General features: G+C 40.7%; 1 protein-coding gene across 1 annotated transcript in view; it reads right to left on the reverse strand.

Annotated features, from left to right (window-relative positions):
* Positions 1–14297, reverse strand: part of NOTCH2 (notch receptor 2) — a 175319-nt gene that overhangs the window by 76176 nt on the left and 84846 nt on the right. The window contains exons 4-5 of the mRNA XM_049879949.1: positions 12409–12744; positions 1000–1122 (exon numbers count right to left, since the gene is read on the reverse strand). Of these exons, the coding sequence (XP_049735906.1) occupies positions 1000–1122; positions 12409–12744 (459 nt within the window). The remainder of the gene's footprint in view (positions 1–999; positions 1123–12408; positions 12745–14297) is intronic.

Below are 14297 nucleotides of genomic sequence, written 5' to 3' on the forward strand. Positions count from 1 at the left end.
ATTGAAGGTTTAAACCCCTCCTTTTTTTTTTTTTCTATTCATAGTCTACAGCTCTAGAGTACTCTAAATAATTAGATGCTACAGATAAGGAAAAGCAATTCAGAGACTAAAGAATATCAGGTAGTAACGTCTGCAATTCAACATCAAAACTTCTTGGCTGGGCATAGTCCGTCATGGGTACTGAAGTCTCTTCCTTGTAACATTAACTTGCTTGCTTCTTGCGTTTCCACTGTAAGTCAACCAATCTCTCTCAAAAAGGCTCAGTTATTAATTGCTTAACCAGTTGTTAACTGTCTCTACTTCTGATAGATACAGAAAGAAACTGGAACCAAATATCTGCATAAAATCCCGTAACTTTCAAAAATAAGTGAACAACCTGCCTAAGCCAACTTCAGAAATCTCCAAGAGGCTATAAAATTAAGCAATTACTCTTCTAATGTCAGAGGCAGAAAAGTCTATTTTTGTTCTATGTGCTCAAAGGGATATAAAAAAGGAGCTATGTAGGATGGGATCATAAAGAGTACTTGCCCAATCCTAGGATAAAACAATAAGATGGGACAAAGTTTCACCCATGAACAAACAACAAGCTCTGTACTTTTTGCAGTCTGTACAACTTATTTTGGCATTTAACTTGTCCTTTTCCTCTCAAATATTTACTGAGCATCTACTATGTTCTGGGCAATGTGCTGCTTTTCCCAGATAATAAGCTCAGGGTCTGTCACTGACGTTCTTCTCTCGTACCTGCCGTAGCACCTAGTGTAGTGCCAAGTTCAGAGCAGCTCCCCCTAAATAGCTGTGAAAATATTTCTTTTATCAAGTGGACATATGAGAACACGTGAGGCTAGTACTATAGAAACATACCCAATGATCCTGCTCGGTTCATACACTGGCCCCAAAGCAGCCCTGAGGTAATTTGTGAAAGGTGTCCGCTTCAATAACACCCTCCCTCAGGTTACCAACCCATTCCCCATTCTGGGGGACCCACCACACCACACATACCAGTCCACTGAGGTGGGCAGCGGCAGTTGTAAGTATTGACCCCATCCACACAAACTCCTCCATTCTGACACTTGTGGTTAGGGCAGTCGTCAATATTCCGCTCACAGGTGCTCCCTTCAAAACCTGGTTTTAGAGAAGAACAAAAGGTACTGATGAATTCTCATAAAAGAAGAAGTGACTTGCTCTTCTCCCAAAGGACACTGCCATCAGAATAGACATGATTCATTATTTCAGTTCAGTAGTCAGCAGCTGCTCAACCCAAGACTCACCATACTGGGGGGAAAAAAAAGCCCTTTCCCTGTCTTCTCAGGTTTCGAGCATAGCTAGACAGTGAAAGTGACTCATTATATCAATGACATACCTTCATAGTTACCTCACAAAAACGTCAAAGTGTTTTCATGAGATAAAATTCCAGTGAAGATAAATGTTTACTTGGGACAGATATTCACTGGTTCCAAAAAACAGGGTGTTAGATTTCTCTAAAGGAGCCCTGGTGGCGAAATGATTAAATGCTAGGCTGTTAACTGAAAAGTTGTAGGTTCGAACCCACCAGCCATTCCTTGGGAGGAAGATGTGGCAGTCTGCTTCCATAAAGATTACTGCCTTGGAAACCCTATGAGACAGTCCTACTCTGTCCTGTAAGTCCCTATGAGTGGGAATCAACTCAATGGCAATGGCTTTGGGTTTTTTTTTTGTTTGTTTTTTTAAAGATTTCTTCAGGCCCAGATTAATGGGAAGAACAGATAAAATATTACCTAATTAAATTTAAGTTCCTTTAATTTTTTCCAGGATGAATGCTCAAGGAGGTTTCCAAAACTAAAGTGGGGGTGAGGAAGGGGTGGGAGAGTGCCATAGGAAGAACACTGAACTTAAAGTCTGAAGATATGGGTCAAGTCCCAACCGCATCACCTACCAGCTATTTAACACAGAGTAAGTCACAAGCTCTGAACTGGTGTTCTTACTGTAAAATGAGGTTGATTCCACCTGTCCATCCTACCTTAACAGGCCATTATAAATTGTTGTGAGTAAAGTGCTATACAAAAGTAAAGAGCTATATGAAAACGGGGTAGCATTATTACCATTCACCTTAACGACGCTTAAAATTCTTCCTGCTCTTCTCTATATTTATAGCCTTGCTTCCTTCCTCTTCATTTTTCCCTTTTATGAAAATTGAAACTAGCACACCAAACTCCACCCTAACTGCCCACAAAGTGTTCCTCTGTAATTTATGTACTGGGCTTCTTCCTTTCTTCCTCCTTGCGACCAAATCCCTTAGCTAATAAAACAGAAGGCTATCCAGCTTTAGGACAAGAGAATGTTCACTGAACATTCTCCTATTTGAAATACAGTATATGTCTAAACTAAGTATTTGGCCTCCTCAAAATATCCCTTAAGGTTCCTCTATCTCACTCAAAATATTTATTGAGTCTTATACAAGGCACTGGGAATGTAACAGAGAGTACAAAGAGACAGGCCCTGGTTTCGTGGCATTTACCGTCTGGTGTTTGGGACAGACATCAACCACACCGTGCTTTATTCATTCCTTCCCACAAGCTACTGGGGTGTTCTACATGTGCTGTGTTATCTGGAACGCGGTTGGCTTTTCTGAACACAGTGGCAGTCATGTGACTGATTATAAACCAAGTGGCCAAAAAAATTACCTAGACACCAGAGGAAATTGCCTCATGGAAGATGAGAATAAGTGAAAGCATGATTGAAGAGAATTGTATTTCTCCAGGTACTTACTCACTTCAAGCAGATGAATCACTACGTAAGCTTGAGAAAGACCGTGGAAAATTTTGTAGATTCAGAATTTTAAAAATTTATCATGTTACTCATACTTACATTTAATCATATGAAAGCTTTATGAATAATGAACCAGAAAGTGTTGAATTTTCTAATCGCAACATTAATTCTGGTAAAGAAACTAAGACCTAATCTACAGATCTACCAAGTAGTAGCACGTGAACTTGAATTGAGATCTGTGTTCCTCGTCTAGAGTTTTCAGTGGAGGCACTCTTTAGAAAAATTAAAGATATGCTTTTAAATTGGTCCCTGCCCAGCAAATGTGGGGAGAAATGAGTCTCCTGGCCTACCACTGCTAGAATCTGTGTGGTTTAGAAGTGGTGATGGTCAAGAGACCCTAATTTGATCTCTCTGGAGATTAAGACTATATGTGGTTGGGTAGGGCGTGTGGGGACTGGGGGAAGCCCTCTGTAGTCAGGCTATAAGAATTAGAGACTGTGACTCTGATTTTATTTAGCAAGTGCTACATCCAACTAGTCAGAATCGACTCGACGGCAGTGGGTTTGGTTTTTGGAGATCCAACTAAATTCAGCAACCACAGATAAATTATGAAAGCAGCAGCATTTCAGCATAACCACATCAAATAAAAAATAAAATGTTTTCTTTTCATGACTGATACTGTTTTTTAGGTAGTTCTTCCCTGCTGATACGTAGGTAGATGGGTAGGGAAAAGGAGGCCTGGTGGCGCAGTGGTTAAGAACTATGGCTGCTAACCAAAAGGTCTGCAGTTCGAATCTAGTAGCTGCTCCTTGGAAACCCTATGGGGCAGTTCTACTCTATCCTACAGGGTCACTATGAGTGGGAATCGACTCAATGACAACAGGTTTGAGTTTTTTGGTTTAGGGTAAGAAGACAGGTAGGTGAGAGAGTTAATTTGTGGTTTGAAGTATGGTCTCTGGGGCCAAACTGCCTAGGTTCAAATCTCAGCCTTACATGTAATAGCTGAGTGACTGCAGGCAAGACACTTAACCTTTCTTTTCTTCATTGGAGGAATTAACAGGACTTATTTCATAGGGTTGTTGCAAACATTAAATGAGTTAGATATAAAAAATACCCCATTTAATAAATGGTGGTGAGATAACTGAATGTCCACACACAAAAGAATAGAGTTGGGCCCCTTCCTTACAGTATACACAAAAATCAACTCAAAATGGATCAAAGGCCTAAATGTAATTGTAAAGATTATAAAACTCTTAGAAGAAAACATAGGTGTAAAACTTCATGACCTTAGGTTAGGCAAAGTCTTAGATATGACCTTCAAAGCACAAACAAAAAAAGAAAAAAACAGATAAACTGAACTTCATCAAAACTAAAAACCTCTGTGCTTCAAAGGATACCATCAAGAAAGTGAAGATAGCCCAGAGAAGGGGAAAAATGTTTGCAAATCATATGTCTGATAGATACTTGTATCTACAATATATGAAGAAGTCCTACAACTCAATAGTATAAAGACAAATAATCTAGTTAAAAATGGGCAAAGAATCTGAATAGACATTTCAAAGAAGATATACAAACGGCCAACAAGCAGTGAAAAGATGCTCAACATCATTAGCCATCAGGGAAATGCAAATCAAATGAACAGTGAGATACTACTTCACACACACTAACCAACCAAAAACCAAACCCAGTGCCGTCAAGTCAGACCCTATTCATAGCTACCCTATAGGACAGAGTAGAACTGCCCCACAGAGTTTCCAAGGAGAATCTGGCAGACTCAAACTGCCAACCCTTTGGTTAACAGCCATAGCACTTAACCACTACAGCACCAAGGTTTCCCTCACACACACTAGAATGGCTATAATAAAAAAGACAGATAATAACAAGAGTTGGTAAGGATGTGGAGAAATTGGAGTCCTCAGCCACTGCTGATGGGAATGTACAATAGCACAGCCACTTTGGAAAATGGGTTCACAATTCTTCAAAAAAATAAAACACAGAGTCACCACATGACCCAGCAGTTTCACTCACAGGTACACATCTAAGAAAAATGAAAATATACGTCCACACAAAAACCTGTAAATGAATGTTCACAGCAGCATTATTCATAATAGTCAAAACGTGGAAACAACCCAAATGTCCATCAATTGACAAATGGGAAAATAAAATGTGGTATATCCTTACAATGGAATAGCATTCAGTCATAAAAAGAAATGAAGTATAGATACATGCTACAACGTGCATAAACTTTGAAAACATTATGCTAAATGAAAAAAAACACATATTTTATGACTCCATTTATATGAAATGTCCAAAACTGGCAAATTCATAGAGACAAAGTAGATTAGTGGTTGAGGGAAGGAAGAATGGGGCATGACTGCTAATGGGTAAAAGATTTCTTTTGGGAGTGATGAAAATGTTCAAGAATGGATCGTGGTGACGGATGCACAACACTCTGATTATGCTAAAAACCATTACATTGTACTCTCTAAATGGTTGAACTTCATGGTGAATTACATCTCAATAAAGGTGCTATATTGGGGGGAGGGGAAGGATTTAAAACAGTAATTGTTCTACACATATCAGCAAATATTGTTACATATCAATGGGATCACAGCATCCTTTAGAGATTATCTATTCTAATCCCTTTATGTTACAAAAATAAGGAAATTGAGGGCCACGTAGCTGACTCACTCAAGTTTACATGACTAGTAGGTAAGCCGTTGTTAAAAATCCGTTGTTAGGTGCCATTAAGTCAGTTCCAACTCATAGTGACCCCACGTACAACAGAACAAAACACTGCCTGGTTCCTCACTATCCTCACAATTGTTGCTATGTTTGAGCCCATTGTTGCAGCCGTTGTGTCAACCCATCTCATTGAGGGTCTTCCTCTAGTTCACTGACCCTCTGACCCTCTGCTTTACCAGGTGTGATGTGATGAGTAGGTAGGAGTTGGCACTCAAACAGATTTCTCCACTTTTAGTGCAGTATGCTAACTGGACCCCTGGGTTTTCTTTGAATGGTCTGAAAAGCTGACTTTAAGTCAAAAGTTCCCAAATCTGAGAAAACTCAGGTCAAAGCAATTTTCCTGCAATATTAAGACAGGATTTATGTTTTAAAAATAGAGATACAGAACTCTTTTTAAAATAACTAGCAAATTCTTGTAAGAAACAATCTACCCAAAAGGAAAAGAAAAGGTTTATATGAATAAGTTACAGTGCAATCACTTCTTAAAAATATATTTTAAGTTTTTAGGAGAAAGGGAAATAGACAAGTCTGTGGACCCGTGGGTGGGGACGGGTGTGGCATATTCACAGAGGCTCACAGGGCCGAAGTATAAGGAGTCTACTGCTTAAAGCCAATTCATGTCCTTAAAAGGCCAAAAGGAGAGGAATTAAACTTAGAAGAAACATTTTAAGGCTGCTGCTATAAAACTATAGGCCCATGTAGTGAGGCCATTAACTGATTAATGATGACAGTGAGGGTCCAAAAAAACCTCACTGCCAATTTCGACTCATAGTGACCCTGTAGGACAGAGCAGAACTGCCCCCTAGGGTTTCCAAGGCCGTAATCTTTACAGAAGCAGACTGCCACATTTTTCTCCTGTGGAGTGGCTGGTGGGTTCGAACCACCAAATTTTCAGTTAGCAGCTGAGTGCTTAACCGCTGTACCACCAGGGCTCCTTTGACAGTGAGAGTGGAGCACAGAAAAGTCTTTTCAACCCATTATCCCACATAGAGAAGAGCATCTCCCAAGTGAGCAGCTACATCTTCTTGTTTTCAAACCCCAGGAGGTGTGAGGGTTTGACAGCTTGGTGGAGAGGAGCAGAGGGGACAGCGGCCAGGGGAATGTGAAAGGACATGACCAGGCCAGGCAGAAAGTCCACTGGTTAAAGTGTCAGTAAGCAGGGATGAACCAAACCAAACTAAACCCACTGCCATCAATTCTGACTCACAGCGACCCTGTAACACAGAGTAGAACTGCTCCCATAGGATTTTCAAGGCTGTCGTCTTTACGGAAGCAGACTACCATGTCTTTCTCCCACAGAGCGGCTGGTGGGTTAAAACTGCCAACCTTTCGGTTGGCATTTGAGTGCTTTAACCACTGTGCCACCAGGCTTTCTCGAAGCGATGAGAGAGGAGAAAAACCCGGGATATATGGAACTAGACAAAGTCAAAATAATACAAAGCTACTTTTTTTTTTCCCCCTGTAAAGAAGCTTGTAACAACAGCAAACCAGTCCTAACCCTGTCCAGCTGGTTTTCTTGATACATCCCTTCCATCCTCTGGATGGGCCCTAAGTAGGTCAATGCTCCAAGCACGCCCCAGGCCCACTGCTCTCCTCAGCTTGCTGCCCCACCTGCCTTCCCTGAAATCTCTATAACAAACCCCACTTTGCTTTCTAACTTTACCACCAAAGAAGTCAAAGGAATGAATAAGGGGATTCACTAACAACAAATTCAGGTCATAAAAAAAAGTAGAGTATAGGAATTCTCTGTCTATTACATCCAATTCACACATTTGTCAAATATTTATTGAGTCCCAAGTGTGTGCCAGGCATTGTGTTGGGGGGGGCAGTTAAAACAAGAATGTCTATTGGGGAAGATGAACAAGTAAACAATCAGTTTGATAAGTGATGAGCTAGAAGTATACACAGGGTGCTAAAACCCTTTAAAGGTAGGGAATATAGGAGACATTCCATTGAACTAAGTGCTTTGACAGATCGTAAAGGATTAAGTCCTATATGAAGAGGGGGGAGAGGATGAGAGAAAGCTGAGGTAAGAGTGTGGACAAAAGCACCATGCACAACAGGGTGTTCAGTATGAACCTTCAGTGACACCAAATAAAGCTGGACTTAGGGCCCAACGCACAGGGCTAGAATAAGACACCCTAGGAAGTGGTATGATCATTTCTGCATCTACTCCAGAGAAACCTGCCAAAATATGATTAATGTAATACCCGAGAGAATGTCACATGCCCCTGAGTGTGAGAATGCGAGAGGAAATTATTTCTAATAGTTCAAAAGCTCAACAAACAGAGCAGACACAAAAGCCACAAAATGTGCTTGAGCTTTATTTTAGTGATAGAGGGATATTAAATATAATCAGTCTGGGAATTGTAGAGGTGGTTTATAAAGTATAAACCTTCATTGTTTGGGGAGGACAGATCAAACACATCTTTTTACAAAGTTAAAAGAAATCATAGAGGAATAAAGGAATGTAGGAGAAAAAGGGAAAGTATATTGAGCACTGGGCAATCCAGCTGCTAACTGACGAGAGACAACCAGTAGATTTAAACAGCCCACTCTTTTCTGATTGCTTGTGCTACTTCATTAAAATATCCACAAACACAAAACCAGCCTAACTCACTCTCTCTCCATTATCTGGCCCTAACTCAAAAATATTGGGAGTGAATGATTTCATAATTTGCTTTCACACCCTATTTTGTTCTTCTGTTAAAATTACTCTGGCTGGGTACCACTCCTCAGGATTTTTGCTTAAGGAAAAAAAAACCTGTTGCCATCGAGTCAATTCATAGTGACTCACAGCAACCGTATAGAACAGAATAGAATTGCCCGATAGGGTTTCCAAAGCTGTAATCTTTATGGAAACAGAATGCCACATCTTTCTCCTGTGGAGTGGCTGCTGGTGGGCTCGAACCACCGACCTTTTGGGAAACAGCCAAGTGCTTAACTACTGCACCACCAGGGCTCCTTGGACTTCTGCTCAAGGCTACATAATAGGAGCCCATGAAGGATCTGTACTGTTAACTGTTGCTTATCCAAGAAGAAGATGGAATGCAAGTCTTTGGTTAGATTCTATACATTCCCTTTTGAAATTTTTCTACCTCCCTTCTCCTCCTCACCGTGGAAAAACACTTTTTTTCTAAGTCACAAAAGATTATTTTTGAAGTTTTAATCCCCTCCCCATGAGCCTTACAATAATATAAAATAAAAAAATACAAAATCAACTCACAGCAACTATAGCACCCTTTGCTAGGAGAATAACTATAACTTAACCATTTAAATATAATCACTAATTTATGTGGAGTTCACCAACTCTCAGAGTTGAAAAAAGACCCTCAAGTTCTTCTTATCCAGTTTTAGGCTACACAGGTAGAAAAGAGCAAGCCAAACTAAGTATAAAATGCATGACTGCAGGGAGAAAAATGAGAAGACCGAAGTTATATTCTCAATACTATGACATGATGTTAGGGTCACTCAGTTAACAAATATTTGTGGGACTATTACGTACCAGAAGGAGCCCTGGTGGTGCAGCGGTGAAGTGCTTGACTGTTAACTAAAAAGTCAGCAGTTCAAGCCCACCAGCTGTTCCTTGGGAGAAAGATGTGGCAGTCTGCTTCTGTAAAGATTACAGCCTTGGAATCCCTGCGGGGCAGTTCTACTCTGTTGTACAGGGTCGCTATGATTCGGAATCTACTCAAGGGCAGTGGGTTTGGTTTTGTTTTATTATGTACCAGGCACTGTTTTAGGTGCTTGGAGTATATATGACCCAAGGACAAAGATCCTAACTTTCATTTTGGAGAGTGTAAGACGAGGCAGAATTTGGAAAAGGCAGAAAATAAACAATCAACATAATGAAGAAAATTACATAGTGCAAATTACATAGTAGAAGATGATAAGCACTATAGAAAAAGAAAAAAAATGTAGATCAGGGTCAGGAATTAAGGTTGTGTGTTGAGGGGGAGGTTACAATTTTAAATTGCGTGGTCAGGATAGGCCTCAATTAGAAGCGCAAAGCCTTGAAACAGAGGGAAATAGCCACTGGGAGTTGCATAATACCTTAACAAGCGACTTTGCCTCGTGCTGACTTGGTTTCCCCAATTTTAGAAATGGAATAATAGTTTTCTTCAAATAAGGATGTGATTTACATTGAGATATTTCAAGGAACATTTTAGTCTCTTGACTAATGGAGGGAGGGCCAAAGAAAATGGTACTGCATCAGGAAAAGGATCTCCTTAAAGAAAATTGTTTCCAGGCACTATTTCCCTACGTGGAAACAGAGTGAATAGTTTCCAAACTCCATTGAGACTTAAGAACAATGAACATAAAATCTTACAAATTGTGTGTGCACACATTTATTCACGGTGTTACTGCATCATCTATTGCTCTGAATTCTTTCTGAATTTTCTTCCATACATTTGTCTGAGCTGATGCCATCTGTTTTAGATCACAGGACCCCATGAGGCAAGAGCTAGTTGACTTTTCTTAAACGTCTGCATGGAATACATCACAAAAGAACATAGGCCGATACGTAACAAATACCACTTGATTAAAATTAGGAGTATCAGGAGTATCTGGTTTTTCTTATAATGTGAATCTATTTTTTTTTTTTTAACCCAAAGAACTCAAAACATTTAACAAAAAGTTCCACACATCTTCAAAGCACCTTTGGGAAGGAGAGGAGAGGTGCCCTGAGATCAGGAAGATGCGCAAAGCAAGGGTGCCAGAATTAAACTGCCTGGTTCCTGGCTATGCCGCTTTGGGTGAATCCCTTAACATCTCCAAGCCTGTTACTTTACCTGGAGAATCTCAAAAAACAACACCTCTCCCCAGTGTTTTTGTGGAAATGACCTAATGGATGCAGAAGTACTTGGCACAATGCTTGAGCCATAAAAGGCATTAAATAAATGTTAGTTTTCTTTTCTCTCCAATCTTCTCCCCAGTCACACCCCTCACCCCCAACACACACACACATATACACACACACACACACTTCATCTGTGAGTAAATAAACGTTTTGATTTAAACTACATGCAGAATGTCAGAGACCGCCAAGATCTCCTCACTCTGTCCCACTAGCCCTGGCAGCCTCTCGACTGTGGAATCCCTGGTTATTTCCTCTCTCAAGGAGGAGACACTATTCTGGTTTGACAGATACTTTCCTGGACACACTCTCAGAATTCCCTAAGGTTCTTATCGTGGCTAACGGATAACAATGCAGAGACGATGGGAATGAATCATCACTTTCTCCTAGCTAAAAACTTCCTTCCTTTATTGACTTCTCTAACTTCCCATCAGGATCTTGCTGCCAAATCAACCCCTTGCTCTAGGCAACTATTGAAAGTAATTTTCTTAAAACTGAAAAACACATTTAGCCTCCAACAATAAATTACACTAACATCAATTAACTAGCCACTTAGACTACTGGACAATTACGGTATTAGGCTATTAGGGTATTCGCAAAATGAAATTGTTTACATTTCTTTTTTCGCCTTTAACCCTTAAAATGCAAACAAAGGAACGAAGAAAGATATCTCTTATTCTTCCCACAAGATAATGTGAATGATAGTAACATTAAACATTTATTTAGTATCTAGAATGACAGCATTATCTGTTCTTTACTGAAAGAGAAACTGAAAACCATACAATTAAATTGTTTGTTCTTATGTCTTGTCATTAAATAATATTAACCTTTCACTTCTACTATTGGACAGTATCTGGTATTGCTGTATCCCAAGCACCTAGCATAGTGCCAGAACATACAAAGCAGTTAATAAATTTTTACTGAATGGAATGAATAAATGGCCATTTGATTTAAACCAAGGACCAACCTGTGACCTTTAATTCTCCAAAGATAAAGCTGACAATCCCACTATATGTGAACCACATCTAAAACACCAGAATCTAAGATTCCCACTCTGAAAAAGAGTGGGTAGAGGCAATTCTGCTTACTTAGCACATTATTCTCCCTTACAGTTTTCCTCCTTTTGTTTTTGTACTAAGGATATTTGTATAAAAACAAGATCTTTGTTGCTTAGTAATTCATCTGCTCCAGCTGCTTATGTTCTGTTCCCAATCAAAATTCTCAGTTTTCAGCCTCCTCATCATTTTTATACGGAGTTAAAGTAATTGGCTGCGCTTGCTCCTTTCTCCATCTCTACTGGCACAGGGGCCCCAAGCTTCCATACACTGCTCCTCTGTTTCCCTCTATCCTGGGGCTGTATGTGCACTGTAGGGGACTTACATCAGTCAAGTGTCGCAGATACTTGCATCCTGCGTAGTCACTCACACATAATCTATCAGAGTTTATCAAAAAGCGATCACTGACCAACAGACCCCATACCCTAGTTTCAAACTTCTTCAGTTTCAAATTGGGGCAGGGTTACCGCAAGGTCAGTGAGGGTACAATGGGAGAAGGTTCCGAAGGCCAGAAGTTCAGAGACAATCATGAAAGGGTAGGTGGGTGCACATAGATGGATAGGAAGACAACCTATTACTCTGTCAGGGGTGAAAGCACACAGGACAGCTGACCACCTAGGTATTATCATCAATTCAGTTTAAAATCCTTTATAAATCACACATGCAAATATTTTCTATGTCTAACTTTCATTGTGTTCTTTTCAATTCCACAGGCTTGTCTGTTCCTTTCCCAGAGTTGTCTCTCCTATCTCTCACTGTTTTTTCAAAAAGGACAATAAAGAATTTCCTAGCCACTCATCATCATAAATCCTGACATGTTAAATTACCCCCTGCTCAGTTTATGAACCACGGTGAGTCCATAAAACTCCACCCTCACCAGCAACCCACCCCACACAAAATTCTCACTTCCCCTTTTCCCTGATGGGAAGAATATGTCCACACCCACCACCCTCCTCCTTTGTGGTGTTATGCTCCCCCACCCCAGGCACTCAAGGGGCTCCTTACCTGGTAGGCAGTTGCACTCAAAAGTGAAGTCACCAGTTTGCCGGCAGGTACCTCCGTTGACACAGGGGGAGGGGGCGCAGGGCACATAGGGGCTGTCACAGTGCTGCCCTGTGAAGCCCTGGGGGCACTGGCACTGATAGGAACCTGGCAGGTTGAGGCAGGTGCCACCATGCTGGCAGCGCCCGGGAATGTCACATTCATTAATGTCAGTCTCACACTTCTGCCCTGTGAAGCCTGCGAGACATTTGCAGGAGAACTGGTTGGCCACAGTGGTACAGGAACTTCCATTTGCACAGGGATGAGACAGGCAGGCATCAGTCCACTGGCACAGCATACCTAAGGAAGGATAACAGAACTCAGCACTGCCCAGAAAAACAGGAGCCAGGCCCATCATCGACACCCCACATCTCCCACTCAAGAGGCGACATCACAGAGCTCTTGCATGGAGTATCCCTGAGCTCTTAAATGTAACAGGAAAGCCAAATCAGAGCTTCCTCGAGATCATCTGACACAGGGCACTCTCCAGCAAGTCTCCAATGTGCTCAGCTGAGACACAAAGACTCAGTGGAGCACATGGAGAGGACTGCAGGATTAGTCATACAAAGCCCAGTCCTGCAGGGTTCCATTAATCCTTGCAGCAAATATAGGTCTGAATTGATCTACTCCCTCACATCTTCTCGACATCATGTGAGCTGTTCCTCATGTTTGGAATGCCATTTTCCTTTTGTACACCTAGTGAACTCCCACTTATCTTGACAACTCTGCTTAAAAGTCACCACCTCTGTAAAGTCATCCTTCATGTTCCCTCACTTCTCCAAATCACTTACTCATACACACACACACACACAAACACACACATGAATGTACACACGTAAGCACAGGCATTCATCCACGCATATGCACATGCACACACAGGTACAGGTACACACAAACGCACCCCCAAGTTTGCTGTTTTCTTCTATTTTACAGCCTGTCACACTAGCAAAGGCTGGATCCCTATCCCAAGACCCAGTCCTGTCGAGGATCCCTATAAATAGCTCTTAAATCACATTGGTTCAATGAATGAAATGTACTAGTCTTTTCCATAATTTGTAATTACTAATTACACAACTTCAATGACAGAAACAAGTCAATACTACTTCTATTTCCTTTAAACACAATTTGTATATACACACGTGCATACATATTTTGGGAAACATTAATTGTACTCTTGCTATAAATATCATTTGACATGTTTGAAGAGGATGAAAAATCTTTGGCTCCTTGTATATTAAAAGAAATAGAGGCTGTCATGAGAATAAAGGTCTATAAAGGTAACGCTTGTGCATTCTCTCAGGTATGAATGTACCAGTAGAAGTAGGAAGACTGGTGTGTTGGATCCTAAGGGATGACTCCACGGGAAGTAAAGCACACTCTCTGGGGTGGGAAGAATACTCCCATGGTGCTAGTAAATTTGGTATTTGTGTGGCTTTTTGTTTTCATTAGCCTAAGCTTTTTTCTTTTTAACTAAAGAGGTGAGAAGCCGCTGAATTTGTTAATACTCTGGTTGTCTAGGAAAACATCCAAATTTTTGACCTCATAGAAAAACAAATGAGAGCTATGACAGCTTTCTAAAAGGAGGAAGAAGGGAAACATGAGCACACAGAAATGCTCTTTACGTATCCGGGAATGCCAAATCTATGGGAAAAAGTGAAATAAAAATTTGGACACAGCACATATATCATGGATTGAATTGTGTCCCCCCCAAAATATCTGTCAACTTGGCTAGGTCATGATTCCCAGTATTGTATAACTGTCTACCATTTTGTCATCTGATGTGATTTCCCTATGTGTTGTAAATCCTATCACTATTATGTAATGAGATGGATTAGTGGCATTTATATTGATGA

The sequence above is a fragment of the Elephas maximus genome, chromosome 3, assembly GCF_024166365.1.
Source record: "Elephas maximus indicus isolate mEleMax1 chromosome 3, mEleMax1 primary haplotype, whole genome shotgun sequence".
NCBI lineage: Eukaryota > Metazoa > Chordata > Mammalia > Proboscidea > Elephantidae > Elephas > Elephas maximus.